The 19467-nt window shown below is 43.0% G+C and overlaps 1 protein-coding gene across 1 annotated transcript; it reads right to left on the bottom strand.

The window, feature by feature from the left end:
* Positions 1–575: 575 nt before the first annotated feature.
* LOC139217650 (gamma-aminobutyric acid receptor subunit rho-2-like) lies at positions 576–18190 on the bottom strand. Its single transcript, XM_070849034.1, has 9 exons — positions 18069–18190; positions 16258–16364; positions 8847–8914; positions 5325–5548; positions 5108–5190; positions 4246–4386; positions 2004–2156; positions 981–1189; positions 576–890 (listed from the first exon to the last, which is right to left on the bottom strand). Exons 1-9 carry the CDS (start codon positions 18188–18190, stop codon positions 576–578), a joined length of 1422 nt encoding a protein of 473 aa, XP_070705135.1.
* Positions 18191–19467: the final 1277 nt, after the last annotated feature.

Genomic DNA, 19467 nt, shown 5'->3' with positions numbered 1-19467 from the left:
ACCCAAACCACACTGTTTTCCTAAATCTAACCAAGTAGTTTTTGTGCCAAAACCTAACCACACTGCAACACAAGTTGCGTATGTAACTATATTATGAATGTAACTTAATGTTATTTAAAGTTATTTGCTTGTTTGTGGCTGCTTGTCTTACAGAAGGCGCTAAAAACATGTTGTTCGAGGAGTCATTAGAAATCAATCTATTCTGTTGTTTCAGAACGAGATTGTGGGCATTTTGGTTGTAGGCAGACTTGCAGTTAACAGAGGTACCATTGCCAAAGTCTTGGGGTATGGTAGCTAACTTTTTAGATTAAAATTAGTATGTTATTATTTTTGTACAACTGGCATTAGACTACTCTAGGTAAGACTTGTGCAACCAGCCCTAAGAAGCTGTATAAGTGACCCAGTCCCGTGGTGGCGTTTGAGCCAAAGTTAGATATGCAGACCCAGAAGTCTCTGATATTCTTTCGTTTCTGCACCTGAACATGCACAAAGGAAACAGCTTAATCGTTTCTAAGGTCAATGAAAATGTTTCACAGCTTTTCCTTTAGCTACAGTTTAGGCTAAGACGCACATACTCAGCAGTACACACACCAGTAGATCAGGTTAAACAGGATGTAGGAGCCAGGGAAGATCATGCGAGAATAGGTGTCAATGGCATGGGTGTTCTGGATGATCCGGAAACCGCGGATGCCCTTCTTCTTGGTCCCTGTGGGCTCATTGTCCAGGGATAGATGCACCACCATTCGCTCCTGTTTTTCCGGCGCATCCTCAGCCGCCATGGAGGCCCTAGTGTATCCTGCCAGGCTGTTGGCGTCCGCCTCACTGTATGTTCCGTCCAGCATCATGGTCCTGGCATGAGACATGCCACAGGTGCAAGGGAGAGTCTGGGACTTGGCAACGGGGAGGAGAGGAAACAAGTCTGAATACCAAGTTAAACAACCATTTGGATTAGCATACCATTTCTGAGGAGGTCTCTGTACCTGTTCCCTGGCTTTTTCTCTGAGCTTGCGGTCTTTACCGTCCCTCAAAGTTGTCAGATAGTTGACGGCAGCATATTCAAGCACAGACAGGAACACAAAGACGAAACTGACCCAGAGGTAAATGTCCACAGCTTTGATGTAGGAGACCCTTGGCATGGAGGCATTGACTCCAGTGATTATGGTGGACATGGTGAGCACTGTGGTTATACCTGAATCACAGAGAACATACAACCATATGTTACCATGGCTATGAGATGTGACATACCGTTGACAATATTGGTACCTTATTTCTGTAAAGTGGCTACAGTATGGGTCTCATTTGAGATGTCAAAGTAATTACTACCTCAAGATTTTTTTGATATTTGATATTTTTGACCTTCTATACACTGCGAAAGTTAAAGTTCAATAGAGCTATTTCTGAGGTGTGACATGAGAATCTAAACCAAATCTCATGTTTGTGTGTTAAGTCCAGAGCTGGAGTCAGGGCATGCTTGGCCTAGATGAAGACCGGAAGATGGGGGAAACAGCCAGCATGGCTGTCTGTGCAAAGTTAAAAAGAAGAAGAGTACTTCACATGTTGTATCTTTCCAGAATGCATTCACATTTATGTCTGGCAGATGAAAGTCACTAAAGGGGTCTTGAAAGTTACCAAATCTAATGAGAAAGTTAGATTTGTAAGTTGGCAACACTGAGCGTCTAACTTTTCTCAAAACCACAATTTTTTTTGTTTTGCATTTGTGTTTGTGTGGTTTGGAGGTGTTGCTAGATGTTTTGTATGTTTTAGACAGGGCCAGACTAGTTGCCATGTTCTGACCCCATCTCATTAGTGAAAGTGAAAGTGATATTGATCCTCTCATCTCAATCTCAGACAGAAAAAAAAACATGTTAGCAAGTTTCCCATAATGTTGAGTTTGATTCTCTCTGGGTTTCTAGTGTACCATTGGTCTCAGGTCAATGTGAGGTGCTTTGGGTACACATTCAATTTCAACAGAAGGTCATTTGAACATCTTTGCGTCTTCTTACCTAATGAGACTCTGGCAGGGACAGCCCTGCGGTCAATCCAGAAAGACACCCAGGACAGCATGACCATCAGAGTGGCAGGGAAGTAGGTCTGCAGCAGGAAAAAAAAGATGTGACGCCGCAGAGTGAAGTTGATGTACAGACGGTTGTACCAGCCTGGGAACAGGGAAGAAGTAAAATACAGCCGATGTTTGAAAATTGTTTTAGATATTCCGATGATGTAAAACATAGGAATGATAAGCTAAAATGCCATGATAAACACAGAACCAGATGAAATTACAACTACTCTGAATATGCTATGGATAACAAAGTCTTTCACAGCAAGGTAAAAAAAAAAAAAAAGGCAGAATAAGAATATGCAGGACATATATTAAACAGCCCAGTTGTGTGTTTATCACATCAGTGTTTTAGTTCCTATGTTAAAAAAAAAGAAAAGAAAAAAACATTTTCTCAACGAAACAGCTTTTCTCGCCAATCTCATTGATCGTGTAAAACCTTCCTACCACCTAACCTCTCACCTCCTATTCTATTGGTTTGGGAGTGGGGTTGTAAACTTGAACTTTAACTAGAAGATGGAAAAAAATAGATATTCAAGCTGTAATAATCTGCATTTATTGTCCCATCAGTACACTAAGCTAGAGTCCATTTCTAAGTGTAGTAAAACAGTACGACAATACCAGAAAACTGAAAAAGAAGCAGCTAAATGAGACCCATCCATCCATCCATCCACCCACCCATCCAGTGCCACGCTGTGGTGGCACCAGGCTAAACAAGGTACTGTAGGTAGACATACCTCTCCCCAGTAACATGAGCCCCAAGAGGAGCATCCTGAGGCATTCCAAGGTTAGAGGAGATACAGTTGCACTCAAAATGATTCAACCCCCAATGCAAATTAGGTGTATTGGCAAAATGTACAAAATTTCAGCTGGGTTCAATGAACAACTCAAATAAGAACAATTGAAATAGCTCAACACAAATAATATTCCAGGTGGTTTCTCCAAATTCAAGAAAAAATACCACTTTTAATGACTATTGCAACATTATTCAACCACCTGTATAGAATCCCTCACGAGAGCACTCATTTGTAAATCAGGTGTTGTCTCAAGCACATCTGATGCAACACCTGAAAGGCCTCATTAGTTGCATCAGGTGTGCCTGAGATAGAACACATCAAACACCCGGACTGACAAGGGGTTTGTTCACTTTAATGTTTGGTTGCATGTTAGAAATGTGCAAAGGCACCGAATGTTCCTAGAGGTACAGTTGGAAGTTCGAAGCTGAAGGAACACCGGCTACAATACCTGGACGTGGCAAGAGGCCAAAAACCTTCGAGACTATTAGAGAGCTGGAGGCTGTTGCCCATGAGGAATGTGCTAAGATTCCTCAGGAACGCTGTCAGAACCTGGTGTCTGACTGTGCATCACGTTTGCAGCAGGTCAGAACAGCAAAAGGAGGCTTTACTAAGTACTAAAGATGGTTGTCAAGAAGGGGTTGAGTCATTTTGAGACTGCTGTGGCCATTAAAAGTGGCATTTTTTGTTGAATTTGGAGAAACCACCTGTAATATTTAATAGATGTTCTTGTTTGAATTCTTTAATAATTTTGAGTGCATCTGTATATAAACCCTCCCGAAAGTTCTGGGTACTGCCCAGAAACTTAAGAACAAAAAACAGAGCAGATAACCTGCCCCAACTAAATCAAGGTTAAACCCTTTTATGCACCCGTCGGTATCCATCCTCCCCTTACATCCCGAGATGCCTTCTCTTTAGTGTACGTCTCTCTTTTTAAATCCTTTTCATTTCTTTTGATGCATTATGTGAAGCACTTTAAATTGCTTTGTAGATAAAATATGCCACGTAAATGAATTTCCTTGCCTGTCTCGCCTTGTTGTAATTAGGCTTGCCTAATTAAGGTTCAACTCTGCTATTACTTCAGACTAATATCTGAGCCTTATTAACCCATCAGCGGGCCTCAGGGCAAAAAGTAAACTCAGGATCCGCACTGATTCCCCAAGTGTTGTGCATCTTTGATTAAACATTCATTTATCTAAGAACATGCATCATGCACTGTAAGCAACTGAAATACTAATGGTACTAAAAGTAGAGTTTGACATGAGGCCCCCGGACAATATAGTGTCTCCACAGTAGTTACAAATGCAGGAGTCACATTAAGGTCCTCTCCATTTCACTTTATATTGATTAAATAATCAATATACTCCACTGAAGACATTTGTCCTGCCGGTCTACCTGTGCTGCTGTAGAAAGCCAGTCTGGAGGTAGTGTGAAACTTCTGGATGAGGAACTGAGACAGAGAGATTCGGTCATCAGTGCTCAGGGACTCATCACCACTTTTCCAATACAGCATCAGGTCCTCATCCGTGTAAGCATCTGAGGAGTAAAAAGCATGAATGTAGATGTAGAGCTTCAGTATCAGCAGCAGTATTTGGAATTAAGACTAAAAATACATTACGAAATCCTGCTAAATCCCTAAAAAAGCCACTATTCCTCTCATGGCTCAGCCCTAAAATAGTAACAGTGGTTTAAATATGTGTATGTATATAAATGCTGTATATGGGGATCTACTGCATCTAAATGTCATGCTCACCACTCTTCGACTCAAGTAGTTGAATCGATTGGTGCTATGTTACTGTCGATACTTCTTGCTTCTTGTTTCAAATTAAAAGCCTAAAAATGTCACACCTGAATGACAGGTGACAGTTTTTCAAATTAAAAGCTTTCCAGAAATGGCAGGGATAATGACCTTTGTATATGCTGGAAGGCTTTTCATGTGCAGGAAGTTTCAATTAATTGACGGTTAGCCTAACCTAAAACTAAGATCGATGCTATTGTAAATAATTACTGATGAGAAACTGTTTCTGTGAGATAAAAGATAATATAATAATGTGAAAATACTGACATAAAATTAACATCCGCTAAACCTCTCACTGATAATTAACAGTATAAAGTAATAAATAACTGTTTTCATTCAGTGTGGTGCTAATTGAGGCATCAAGCTGTGAAAATGTTCTTTAACAATTAGCATTATTGTGCATTATTTCCACTGCCCTCTCAGTAGCAGAGAGGAGTGTCATGGCATATTAGTACTTACAGCTCTCTAGCTCCAGCGTACATGTCTGCGAGTCCAAAGGGAAACGACTGAAATCCATGTTGCACGCAGCAGTAACTGTAACCCTGGGGAATTAAAAGCAGAGTGTAAACATCACCGGCTCTATGTGCGCTGCACCAAGACCTGTCAAGTCTCATGACAACACCCAGACATGGGAGATATCTGCATGAGGTGAGGTGAGGGCCATTCCTGTCCTCACCTTAGGCTGTACAGAACGTGACCGTCAGGGAAGACCCGCAGCATGATGTTGTCAGTGGTGGTGTCATGGATGAAAGATCTCTTGGAATGGACGAAGAACACATCGGGCACCCAGATTTTCTTTACCAGGCGGCCGTCGAAGGTCATGCTTTTGTTGGTGGAGCTTGGGAAGGCCAGCCTCTCATCCTTCCAGTAATGCCTCAGATACAGGGTCATGGTGAAGTCCTGAGGGAGAGGGGGAGGGACGACAGAAACAGAAACAGCCTCTGGATTAAGTCTTACTACGAGGACTCTACTTGCTTGCTTCTCTGGTTTATCAAATTCCCCCGGAATTACTCCGCTGTGGCCCACAACTAGTGGATTATATGGATTGTTTATGACTAAACATATACGATGGAGAGAAGTGCCGAACATATGTTAACTAAGTGCGGCCCACAGCTTCCATTGGTCCTAGATTACCCTTGTCTTCGCGCTTCTTTCCCCCTGTTGCTATGCAGGCAGGAGGGATCTTCAGTCTGCTCTACTCCCGCTCGCCAAAGGAGATCATCCTCTATCCCATTTTCCTCATGCCATTACATAAGAGCAGATCGGTTTGGAATAATGGCTGCAGCAGCACATTGTACTCTTGGCATCTACTGTAAAAGTACCTTCAATGTTGTGTAAGGGCAGATCTGACTAATAACTGAAATGTACTGAGTTTCTAATGAGATGTGATGTCACTGAGTCATCTTCTGTCTTTGACACTTCAATACTATTGCGCTACATTTTAGCATTTAGCAATGAAATTCATAAGCATTAAAATACACTCAGATGTTTAATATGAACTAAGCAAACTTTAGATCAGACCTGGGCATTTTACGGCCCGCGGGCCACATACGGCCCTTTGGGCATCCCTGTATGTCAGTCATAAACACAAATGAACGAGTATTTATGCTGTGCATGCAATACAACTGTGTTGCTTTTATTTTGAAAAGCCTGGCGTTATTATTATTTACGTATGCCGCGTTTTCAACAAGACATGAACTGCTAAATATTTCTTCACAGAAGTCAAAGGTAAAGCCGTGTACTTAGTTTGTGGTACACAAGTCGCCATGTTTAAGGATTACAATCTGAATCGCCACCACGTGACCAAGCACGAGGAGACCCAGAGCTTCACACCCAGAGATGCAGCTGTCAAGACAAGTTATGTCATATCTCACAAAATTGCCAGAAAAAGTAAACCGTTTTCTGACGGAGAGTTTATTAAGCAGTGTTTGGTGGACTCTGATATGTCCAGAGAAAAAGGACGCGTTTGAGAAGGTTCACTGTAACGAGAAGGGTCGAGGACATGGCGGGAAATGTGGAGGTTCAGCTGAAGTACAGAGCGGTTAACTTTCCCCCTGGCTCTGGATGAGAGCTGCGATGTACATGACACTGCCCAGCTACTCATCTTCTTCCGTGGGATCACTGCAGATCACGGAGGAGCTGGCAGCCATGCAGTCAATGACACAGGGAGTGATTTCTTAACGGAGGTAAATTGAGTTTTGAGAAGTTGGGACTGACATGGGACAAACATTCAGACATTCAGTCAGATTTCATTGCACTTGTTGAAGCCCAAGACAGACTGGATTGTTCTCATTGAACAAGTAAAGTGAACTGAAAACATCAAAGGCGCTTATTGCTTTTTGTATGAAGTTGATCAGTTGCTTCTCTTTAACATACTGGGTACACCTTTTCAGTATTTGTGAAGATGAACAAGTTACAGATAGAATGAAACAGTGATGTAATGATTGTTTTTGTTTTAAACTGTTTATTACTTTTCTAGGATTGTTTTCCTCTTCGACCTACTCCACAATTCATACATGTACATAAATATTTACAGAATGTTGTTATACTTGTGATTACCAGTAGCAGCTAATCAAAGTATATGATTGACTGCCTTTTCCAATGGGAGAAAATTAATATTGAGCCGAATGAAGTTCAAGTTATCGTTGGTTCGGCCCTCCAAAAGAGTTCAGGTTGTTGATGTGGCCCCCTGTAGAAATTAATTGCCCAGTCCTGCTTTAGATAGACACTGCTTTGTTACGTACATTCTATGTTTGCACGTACACTCCGAAATATCCACACATGCCTCGACACACTGTGACTGCACTATTACTATCCCATTATGTCTGTCGTGGTTATTTAGGTCTTCATTATGTATTGGGCATCAGACAACGGTAGGACAAAATCCATCATACCACATCAAGTTTAAATAAGCCTCTTAAAACTGTTATACAATTATTACATTAATGCTGCAAACGTCCCGTCAGTGTAAAGCTCCACTAATCATCACTTCAATTAACTTTGTAGTTTAGTTAGTTTGTAAATGTTTCTAAAGCAATGTTGGAACCTCTCATTCTCTCATCAAGAATAAAATTAGGTTCCAATATTGTTTTAGAAACAACAAATTTGCTATCTTGCCAATATAAAAATGGTAATTAAATTGCAGTGTGTGTGTGTGTGTGTGTGTGTGTGTGTGTGTGTCTTCGGTAGAGTGTACCAAGGAGCATGTACTGAGAGACTTGAGCATTGATTTTGGTCACGCTTTAAATCAGACGGCAAAAGATGTGCTGTGCGTCTCTTAGCGTCCTGCAGCGTTCTGATATGACATAATGTCATTAAGGGCAGCCTTTGTGTGAAATTATTATTTTTCTCCTCTCTGTTCCAACACAATTAAATACACGACTCTGGGATCCAAATTAAATGTAATCCTTGGTCGTCCTTGCAAACAGCAGCTTACACAACATCAGGACAACAGTTTTTTTTGGATCCAATTTATGGTTCCAGAACAGACGGTTGATTTAATTACATTACTCAACATGCATTCAGCCTGACTTTGAGCAAAATAAACGGTTCCTACCACTGAGTTTTCATAATCTGATTCTGATTACCCAACTGAAAACAACAGCTAAATGACTAGAACGGAAAGGATACATTCAACTGTCATTTCCACATAGCACAGAGCGCCTTGAATGCCAGTGGGGGAACTCAGATACCTAATAAAGGACAGCTGATGACTCCGAACTATTTCTAGGCTCTAATCTGCTGTTACCACAGTTATTTGTCACTGTGGTGCTCGTGTGTCCGTTGTCATGCTGTTAATGAAGTACGTTCCTCCCTCATTAGCTCCTGTGTCTGAGTGAAGCTTCCTCACCATGTGTTCAAGCAGTGTGAGTTCATTTATTAAGGTCAGCAACTTCCACGGCTGCAAACTGAATCTGTAACAGATTCACTGGATATTCTTACCACCAGTAACATAATCCACTGGACTAGACATCAGTAATGGCATTATATCTGAACTAAATGAAACTATTTATAATTATTATTATCTGAAATCCCAGTGATCATTTATTTGAATCTAATTTCATTAGTCATTTTCAGTATCTTGTGCAGATTTCAGTTCTTTCTGCAGTCTGATTCCAGCAGTCTGATTTATAATCCATTTTTCCAATAACCACACTGCGTGCACCAAAGTGGCATTTAACACATCCGAGCCACTTACCATGTCTACCTCCGATATGCTGTCCAAGCTCTCCACCTGAACATCCACTCCAACAGGAACAGCTGGACCTGCAGATTAAACAGATTCAAGTTTGCATTCATACCAGCCATGTAGCAGCCAAACTACAATATCTGCACAGGTCTACTGTGGGGGAACAGACGGTGGATATTGCAAATAAACTATAAATAAGGAATGGGTAAGGTTAGGGAAAACACAGTGTTGAGCTAAGAGAAGCATTGTGGTTTCAGGGTAAAAACAGGACATTAACTGTTGGATTATCACGGCTTTTGCTTGAAGGTCTTAAGTGCTGCTACACCCTCACACACCACTCACTTCCATCTTCTTTACAGGGCGCACTACTTCCTGCATTGGCACTGAATGTTGGTAGTGTGATTTGTAGGGATACTCAGCCGGGTTTTATATTTGTTACAAGTGGGGCCGCTGTATCTAACTATGTCTGTGTCGTCTAGGTAGTTAGCTAATCATCGACCAAAACGTCCTGGGGGAAGGTCTGGGTGAGCCGGTGGTTTTGGTGTTTCACATCCTGTCTTCTAACGGACAAAGTGCTGCAGCGGGTGATGTGACAGGAGGACGGAGAAGAGAGCTGAGATGAATCATTTCATCATTTCACCCGGAGTCAGGCGGTTAGAATAACAAAATAGAGACACCCAGTATAGCTTGTGTGCTTATGTACTGTGGGTCGTATAGAGGCACCAGCATTATACTTAAACTGTTTTTATGATCAGTTAAAAGGCCCTCATGGCAAGTTTAAGCATCAAATTTCAGTTGTCTAAACTCAAACTCATTTTTATTATGGTTATTATATTTAGATAGATAGATAGATAGATAGATAGATAGATAGATAGATAGATAGATAGATTGATAGATTGATAGATAGATAGATTAAGGTTAAGTGACCACCACCACGAATACAAACAAATAAATAAGCAAAACACAAAAAGAAATAAAAAATGTACAAAATGTTGTAAGTTTTGCAGGTAAATAAATACTAAATGTAATATAGACTACAAACAGTACCAAATGTAATGTGCAATATTTATTTTATGGTCTGCTTTGAAAGGTGCAGACAAACAACTTGCAGTGTTTCCATTTACATATTAGGACTTGTTGACTTCAGAGCTTAAAGTGGAGCACTGACTGCTCTTCCCAGATCAAACACAAGGGCAGGTTCGGGGTTTCCACCGCACCAGGTGAACAAACGTCATTTCTGAACACTGAACACAGCCCCGGGGCTAGCGGGACATCAATGCCCCGTTTTGGGAAGCACTCTGCGTGGGTAGGGAAGAGGGAGTGGGGAACAGGGAGTGTTATTTTACACCACAGTGTATGGTTTGCATGGTCTGTTTATTTTTGGGGGGATGCCAGATTGTCTTTATCTCAGGGAAAATGTCTGTGTCTGACAGCAGTGCCCATAGCAGCATTAAAAAAAAAAAAAAACCCTCACATTTGTCTCATGGAATGTGAAGGGTCTCGGTCATGTAATTAAACCGGATCTTGTTTTCTCGCTTCTGAAGTCGTTGAAGCCAGACATCATTTTTCTCCAGGAGACACATTTTTAGTGCAAATGAACAGTGCAGACTGAGAGCAAATTGGATTTCTTGTGTTTTCCAAAGCATTTTTCTCGCAAGGCCAGAGGTGTTGCTGATCTTTTTCGTAAAAGATATTTCATTTTGCCTTGGCCCTTTGACTCGGACCCGTACAGCAGGGACTGGTGATTTCGGGTCATATGAATTCCCCTCCAATAATAATGCTTAATATCTAAGGGCAAAACATCGACAATCCTGAATCCGTTTTTCAGGCTTCAGCTATTATATCAACTTCCAGCCCCAGTGTCATTATTGGAGGTGACTTTAATTTGGCTTTTTACGTTCGACAAAACTGCCTCCCGCCAAGCCTCAGAGCCAACCGCGAATTATTTAATCAAAACAAAGAACGTGGTTGATATCTGGCAACTGCAGCATCCTACTGACAGAGACTGTTCAAAGGGAGTTCACAAAACTATTTCCTGAAGGATGTGAGCCACTTTTGATGACCTAGGAAGCTCTGCTGCAATGCTGATTCTGTTTTCTTTGCAGATTCTGCCTCATCCAGCATACTTACCCAATTGTGTTCTCTTTTCTTTTTTTTTACTCTTGACTCTGTTTGGGCTATATTGCTGTCGAGTGGCAGCTTTGTACAGTTCCTGGGAGTCCTCCTGTTATTTTGTGTAAAAACTCAACATGTAAACTCTAAGGGGCAGACTACCTTGAAAGGTATTGAGCACATTCCTGTTCCTCTGAGGATCAACCCATCTGACATTGGACACTCTATTCATTTTCTTCCACCGCCATCCTTATTTTTCTTATCTAGTAGACAACAATGGCATGTTACCCAGAGAGTAAAACATTTGGATTCTGATAACCATATGTAGCCCCGGATATGCAAAAGCCAGTATTTTTTGAAGCAAGTGAGCAGCCATGAGTTTGCAGAGCAAAAAGTCCAATATTCACTCCCTTTGGTTACTGTCGACATCTGAGGGAAAAAGCTGTCTCTCTTTAGCGGCTAAATGCTCAGCCATGTTTACCAGCTAGTCTCTAACAGCATCTGTCTGCTGTTGGCTGCTGAGCAGGTCATGTACAGCGGCTTTTTAGACCTATTTCTCTGAAAGCAGCTGCCTGCTGCTGCTGCTGCTGCTGCTGGAAACGATGCTATGAGAGAGTGAACCAAAACAGTGTGGCTGTGAGCAGCTAGAACAATGAGCTCAAACTTTCTATGCTGCAGATCCAGGTGATGTCTCTCTGCAGGTTGATCATTACAAATAACCAAATAAGTTCATATTTGATATGAAGATATTTAAGGCCAGTTTTGGAGGTTTGATATGGAACAGTATCCTTGCAGCCTCATCATCAATAGCAAATTCCCACACCCTTCTGTCATTTGTGCATTAAAGTCCCATTGACTGCTGCTGTAGTAAATGCCAGCCTTACATAACTAGTGGCACAGCAAAGCTGCTACCTGGAAGAGGGGATAACTCATGCCCAGTTCCAGCTGTCAGCAGTGTCCTCCCCACTCTTACTCACACCATATGTCACATATCACGTGCGAGACTTAGCAGTTGCCTTGGCTCCTGCTGACATGTTTGCCTCAGTTGATGTAACACCAGACACCTGCTGCAGAAAAGCCTGGACCAGCAGTGCTTATGGAGCGCGATGGATTTGTGACTTTGCTCTGCAGCTGGGTCGCAGAAGGCCACAGCCATTCGGAGCTGAACTGCACATAGGTCACAGTAGTGGTAAAAAAAAAAAAAAAAAAAGCTCTGTTCAGATGTGGGATGAATCTGTGTGTGTGTTCCTGAAATTAGAGCTCGTTTTCTGTGTTTGAATTATTCAAAATTCTTGGCTCCAGATTGAGAAGTGAGATTTCAGTCTGTTCAGGCACAGATGAAATGTCCTGCGTGTGGTTTTTGCCAGAAGATTTTCCTTTTGCTATTTTGAGCTGACAGCATCAGCAAATTATTCCACGTCACTGATTATCAGATGAGACCCATGAATGCGTCATAGCGATGCTCCACTTTATAATTCCTGTTGGCCCTTGTAGCCCTCAGTTGCACTTCCGTGTGGGCGATTTTCAAATGGCGCATGGAGCAAGAGAGCGCCGGCCACTGCTTCCCCCCCCCCAGCCTTACAGTCCCCACAAGCATGGAGACCACAGCGCAGAGTATCAGCATCACAGAAGCAGCAAACATTATAAGGCAAAGTGAAAAACGCAAAAACAACTAGTTTATGGCCCCAGCAGATTACTGATTATTTCATGGCTCTGCTTTCCTGAGAGCTCCGCTAAACCTTAACGGCTTCATTAATACTGCGCTTTAGTCTTTCAAATGGAATTATTGTCAAAAGTGAAAACAAAAGAACATAATCCATACGCATTCACAACATGACATAAAAGCAAACATCTTAATAGCTACAGTACATGTGGGGACTTATCCAGCTACTGAATTTTTTATCAGGCTAATTATATTAGTCACTGTTTATATGGACTTTCATTTCTCCCCCTGGATTGAGTTTCATAATGTCTCTAATTAAGAAAGTTACACTTGTAGACTACGGTACATAATGGTCATTAATCAAGAGGAACTACAGAATGTCGGGGAAGGACTTTTATTTTGACGTCTCCTAGAAGATGTTCAGTCATATTAAAGTCTTAAGCCTGAAATTAGGCAATGGGGGAATATCTCACTTGTAGAGGCAGTTTCCTGGGTCTCCTAATTAAGATATGTGAGCTCTCCCTCCCGTCTTTGCTGCTCTGTGCTGAGATTACAGAACTTTGCGTGTCTGAGCATACAGACGCAGAGATCTAGCCAAATGAAATGAAGAAATAAAGAAATAAAAGGGCCAGTTTCTCCACGCAGGGCTGAATTAAACCATTAGAAACGCCTGAGGCAAAAATGAGTTGCAATGCCCCCTTATTCTTCCGGCTCTCCGTACATGGCATGTGCTCATCATGTGCAGGGCGCGCAGTAGACTATCCATGGCGGCTTCAGTAGAATTTGCCTAGATACAAAATGATACACTCACCCTCAAATACTAATTCTGTCGACTAATTAGTATGTATAACATACAAGGAGTAGAATATATGCACTTGCATGTGCAATGAGAATAATAGAGGTATTGAATTATACAATGATTTGTGAAATACACTTCTGCATGTTAAGTATGGAGCAGGAGTAAGAGCGGGGGCCAGTCTGGCTTGGCATCACAATAGCCAGGAAATGTTGAAAACACACTGGACAGGTTGGTAAAACTATTGTTTGTCATAAAGTTCCAGTACGTAGCTGCGTCCTAAAACACTACATTGTCATTTTTCCATTTCTGTTTTGCGTAGAGATTAAACAAGCAAGATACAACATGTCAACCAATGAGCTGACGAGTGCTGGAAAGTGAATTATTGAAGCCTTTATGCTGAACTGCACTGGGAGGCTCTGATGCTTCGTTTGAGCCAGTAGTTTTAAAGACATTAGTTTTCCAGACAGAGGGAAGTCAGGGCCACCGCTTCCACTGGTTTCAATGTTAACTTCAGTGGATGTTAATGCACATGGCTATTTGTTGCTGCCACTGGAGGTGATAATAGCTTAACTTTGACCGTGGCAGCAGCAAGGAAAACAGCACAGGAGCTCATTTTCCTCTCTGAGCACCCTGAACTATATCTGCACCTCTTTACCAGCACTGAACGAGCAGATCAATGAAGGTTTCATTACCCGCTCAGGGACAATACACAACCTTTATGATACTAGTTAGCAAAATGTATTAACTACATCAACATGGCATATTGCTAACCACTGCCTTTATTTTAAGCTGCAACCTGCTGCCTTTAGCAGCATGATTAAATAACAGCGGATGCTTTGCAGCAGCCTGACATGTGTGGCTCAGGAGGTTCAGAGCCAGCGAGATTCAAAATACACAACATCTTTGTTGCTTGCTGGCAACGCCATTGACAGCCACTTGCCGTCTGACAGTACCTCTAGGCACCCTGAGTGAGAGGGAATGATACAGGAAGGAAGCCACAAACACATCTCCTGGTGCTTCTGCTTCGCCTCTTGTGCATGTGTGTATCGAATTGAATTAGAATGCTTTTTTGCTTATCATTTCAACTTTTCCCTTGTGAGAGGCAAACGTCCAGAACAGAGGGAGTAAATGACCCCCATCCATTCCACCTAATGACACTGGACTGCTCCTCTTTTCGTGGATTAGCAGCTGTAAATCCACTATCGGAAAGACGTCCAAGTGAAAGGATGCATTTTGGTGGAGGGGTTCTTCAGAATCCCATGGGTGAAGTGCTGTCTCTTAAATGCAAATGTGACTAATGCATGACAGGTCTACCCGCCCCATCACATGTTTAAACCTGAGGCGGACAGGGAGGAGGAGCTCCATAAATAGATGTACCCACCAAATCACAGCATGGACGCGATGACAAATATACTGTTCAAACAAATTTGTTTCTCCCCTCAGCTTCCTGTATGTGCTTGATTTGTCAGGCCACAGTTGGGGGGGGGGGCAGTTGGAGCAGTGCAGGTGTTCTAATTAGGGTAACAGACCTTATCAACATTCACAGCTCCACCTGCAAAGCTATTGATAATACAAACCTCATCCTGCGTACTGTACAAGCAGAAGAATCTTGACCAATTAGCATTTTCTATTCAGTAACTCTGTTCTTCGGAATACAGGCTCACAACAAAGCAGTTTATTTTGCACATATGGACAATGCACTGCTCTACAGTCAGGATTTGTCTCATTGTGACTCAGGAATTTTTTACAGCCCTACAACGGCATCCCCACTGGCACGGTCTCAATATCGTTCCCCCAGTGAACAGGAAGCGTCCATGTAAGAGGCTTTCATTAGTAACACTGCAGTCGCATCTTTTGAAGCCAGGAGGAACCACAGCAGCTGCTGTGCACGCACTTTTTCTGCAGCCAAATGAACGCGTGGCAGTCTCGTCTCGTAAGGCAGCAGAGGGGCTTCTCACACGAACCAGCTTTTGATGGTGTTTGAATAAGGCGATCACATTCCTCTCTCCCTTCTTTTTCCTTTTTCTTTTTCGCCGCTTCAGAAGCTGCCTGCGCCGACAGACAAAAGCTGACAAACGCGAGACAAAAAGCGATCCCCAGTGGGATCCGAACACCCATCTGTGGCTGCAACTGTAGTTCCCGAGGAGCATGAAATTCACTGTGGGACATTTCATTTAGCTTGCCACCTCCTCCTGTTCTCACACTGGGCCCGTTTATGCTTAATACCAGAGAATGGGACTCTTTAGCACAACAAATAAGCTTCTTATTTTTAATTGCTTCCCAAATCCCAGCAGCAGTGCATTTTGTCCTGACATTCAAGGTGTAAAGCAGAGACACGCGCAAGCCCCCTTAAACTGACCTTTACTTCGGTTCAACTCAAGAGTGACCTGTGTCAGTGCTGGAGAACAGACACAGTCAGAGGGAACAGACAGTGGTCTCACAGATGCTTTTTGCAGGCTTTTTTCCACAAGGTGCTGAACGGTGACCTCTGCTCAGCTCTCTGTCAGAATGCATTTACGGTGTAACAGAACCTGCTGAGGATTTCTCTGTTGCTTTCTTTTCTCTTTAGCTCAGGGCTGCGAGCTCCGTGTCTCGCCTATTTCTGTCCTCTTTAGATTCGGCAGTCGAGTTGAAGGGAAGACAGATGAAAAAACAACAAGCCTGCCTCTGCTCTCCCTTTTCAGCGTGGCGTCAACATATTCGCATCACGCTCGGGTTCGGCGGAAGGTGAACTTAATCTAACAACTGATGTCTTTAAAGACAGAGGGAACAATGGGCAAAATATTCTAACGTCGTCACCGTCATCATCACTGAATACAAGCTGCGACGTGGCTCACAAAGATTACCTGCAAAGGCGGGCCTCATGGTGAAGTCGTGCTCATCGATGCGCAGAAGGTGGCTGGTCTTCACTTTTCGGGTTTTGGTTCCATCCACGAGCTTCTTCGACAGAGGACTGGCCACGAGAGAGCGGACAAAGAAGAGGTTTTTAAAGTGCCATTAGAGTTTGGTTTTTAAAGAACAAGGCTGGCGGTGTTCTGTTGTTTTATCACTGTAAGCAATGAGGCTGACCTCCTAAGGAGGAGGACAGCGTTAGCAAGTACTAGTCTGCACAGAGAAGAGGTCATCAAAACATCACTCGTGAACCGTGATCGCCTCCCGCATCGAGACACATTTGTCTCCAGAGAAGCAGCGGTTTCGTAGCGCTCACTCTGCGGGTTGTCACTAATCTATGTTAACTGTATGACGCATTGGATGTGTGCTGCGGGCGTCAAGTAATGCAGTGCTCCATTACATCACTGCCTCTGCCGTGAAAGACATGTTTTTCATTAGATGCAGTGTAAACCATGAAGCGCAGAACTGTCCATTAGCAATGTATTTTGTGAGGCTACTAGAAGGCTCGACTTCCCATGAGCCCCTTTGGTTCCTACTGAAGATTTAAAGCTTTAAAAACTGCTTGCAAATATACATTTCTAAAGGGCTCAGTGTTTCCCTGAACCAGCTGTTCACTGTAGTTGTTCACAAACACTGATCAAACAGGAGGAACTAGTGTGTTCGTTGGGGACTATTTTCAGTGGCAGATTAATCTCCATTTGGTACTCTAGTGAGTATTTGGGGCTTGCAGAATGGTGTGTGTGTGTGTTTGTGTGTGTGTGTGTGTGTGTGTGTGGGATTGAGTCCCAGCAAACTGCAGCGCATGTGTTCATGATGATGACGGAACATGTCACCCAGTGCAACAATGTGACTCTGTGATGTGCTTTTAATAGTTTCGGACAACAAGCGAGCTCTACGGCACCGAGGACGAAGATAAACGAGGCTGTGATTTGGCTCTCTGCACGTGGGAAACACAGGGAATATCATCAGACTAACACTTTCTACTTAAAGAGTGGAAAAGGGGGCACAAGAGCAAGCTAAGCAGCAAGTCCACTCAGTTACAAATGTGAAGCCCTCTGAAATGGTTTTGGTCCTGTGATTTTACCTCTAAGTGACAGATAATTTAATAAAGTTAATTTTAAAAACAACGGTTTGCAGTAAAAAAATAAGACTCTGCTTAGAATAATGTAATTCTGCACATTCTGGGGACGTAATACGGCTCGAGGGGAGTCCACGCTGCCTGAATCATGCTGAAACAATTAGTTGATTTGTCAAATAAGAGAAATATAATCAACTTCTTTGATGAATCACATTTTCTGGCTCTCCCTTCTCAAAACGTGGGGGTGTCTCAATGCTCTGTGATCTTTGAGTACTGGACATGCAATTTGAAGAGGTCAACCAATCGACTGCAGATGAATATGGGGGGGGGGGATGCACAGTCTCTGCTCCTGTGCAGGGAGCCTTGTTGGACCGCCTGGCACCGTTTGGTGATTTATACCACGTTTGGTAGAAATCCGCGCGCGTTATATGAGGAGATAAGTGAAGCTGCCGCGGAGGGATGTTTGATCCTGTTTGGAAACGTGACATAACAGCCAGGATCCTACAGCTGGAGGGAAGATGAAGATGAATGAGTGAAACAAGTTGTGACCGCACGGCTTGGGACTGTGCGAGCGGTGCGTAATTCGGACTTCTCGCAGTTGTGATGGACATTTGCTGATGTCACAGAGGTCAGAGGCGACACTTGAGTTAAATGCAGGTGAATGAAACAAAGGTTTCCAGTACTCACGTGCCAGGCTTGTGCGTCTCCGCCGGCGCGGACCACCGCTTTTTCCTACTTCTGTGTCTCTTGCACTCCCCGACCAGGATCAGACACAGCAGCAGAAGCAGAAACCTGGCGTAACACGGCATGATGAGTTTAAAAGTCCTGCAGCGAGTCGATCAGTGGCGCCGTGGGTCCGCGTGCAGGACCCTGTGTCCACGGTACCATCTTCCTGTCAGAGGCGAGAGGAAGAGTGCGAAAGGGGTCGAGGGACTGTGGTGAACAAGTGCGCCGGATGGTGAAGTCTGATCAGCGCTCTGATTGGTCTTCAGACTCCAGAGGAGCTTGTTGTGGCGCAGGAGCGCGCAGCATCAGCACCACATGCGGCGCGCAGCAAAAAGAGAAACAACACGTCCCTCCTGATGAGGCTGTCGGAGGCAGAGGCGCTGCTGGGAGGAGGAGGTGGTGTGTCTCCACTGTGGGAACGCGGTGACGCACATTCCTGTTTCCTGATTTGCATGTTTTTTTTTGGATTTTTTAAAAAGTTTTTCTCCACAAAGATGCCAACATCCGGATAAGATGTGGGCACGGGGAGAGAACTTTTCCGGCTCTGGATGTGGCCCCTCTGCCTGGGGTCTGAGTGAAGTTATATTTGAGCTGCTTTCTTTGAGATGTCTCACAAATATTCCACATACTAAACAGAAAGTCTGGCAGCCCCATGTGAATTAATCTTATATTCTTCTACCATTTTAAACAGGGTCCCATCAACCTGAACTCCTTATGATTTATCTCCAGCATCGAAGGGTTCCTATAACTTCCTGTATGCGCTGGTTAATCTGACATTTGTTCCTGTAGCTATTGCTCATTATGTTTGCTTTCTTGTTAGTATTGTTCTTGTGGAAAATCAGAAAATCTGATGAATATATTGCTTAAGAAAAACTCTTTCCTCGATTTGTAATCATTATTGAAAAAACTGGTTGGAATATTGTGGAAAAAGTGAAATTGTTTCCCTGGACAGTTTGTTCTGATCGTTCTGATCATTTTAATTTTTTTTTGCAGAGCAGGACATCTTACATCTTAAACTGATGTAACACTTGGATGTGTTACATCCCCCCAAATATGCCAAATATGTCTCTTTACTTAGGATTCATATATGTATATAGGCTTCCTACTAAACTGACTAAATCCACTTTTCTCTGAGGACGGTCCAAGGACAAAGTAAGCCAGAGGCTGCTGACTGCACCTTTTCACTGGAGCGCCCACAGTAAACTGTAGGAGGGAACATTGTCTTCTTTAAAAAGATGTGGCCTTGACCTTTGCTCTCCATCTCACAGTCTGGACTTACAGTGCCTGTGATTTCTGCCTTGCTTTGAACTCTCAGCTTTTCTTTGTGGATGCTGAGGGACATTATGCTCCTCAGTTTTTG

The sequence above is a fragment of the Pempheris klunzingeri genome, chromosome 18, assembly GCF_042242105.1.
Source record: "Pempheris klunzingeri isolate RE-2024b chromosome 18, fPemKlu1.hap1, whole genome shotgun sequence".
Lineage (NCBI taxonomy): Eukaryota > Metazoa > Chordata > Actinopteri > Acropomatiformes > Pempheridae > Pempheris > Pempheris klunzingeri.
Note: the sequence above shows the minus strand (reverse complement) of the source record. Positions and strands in the feature narration are given on the sequence as shown.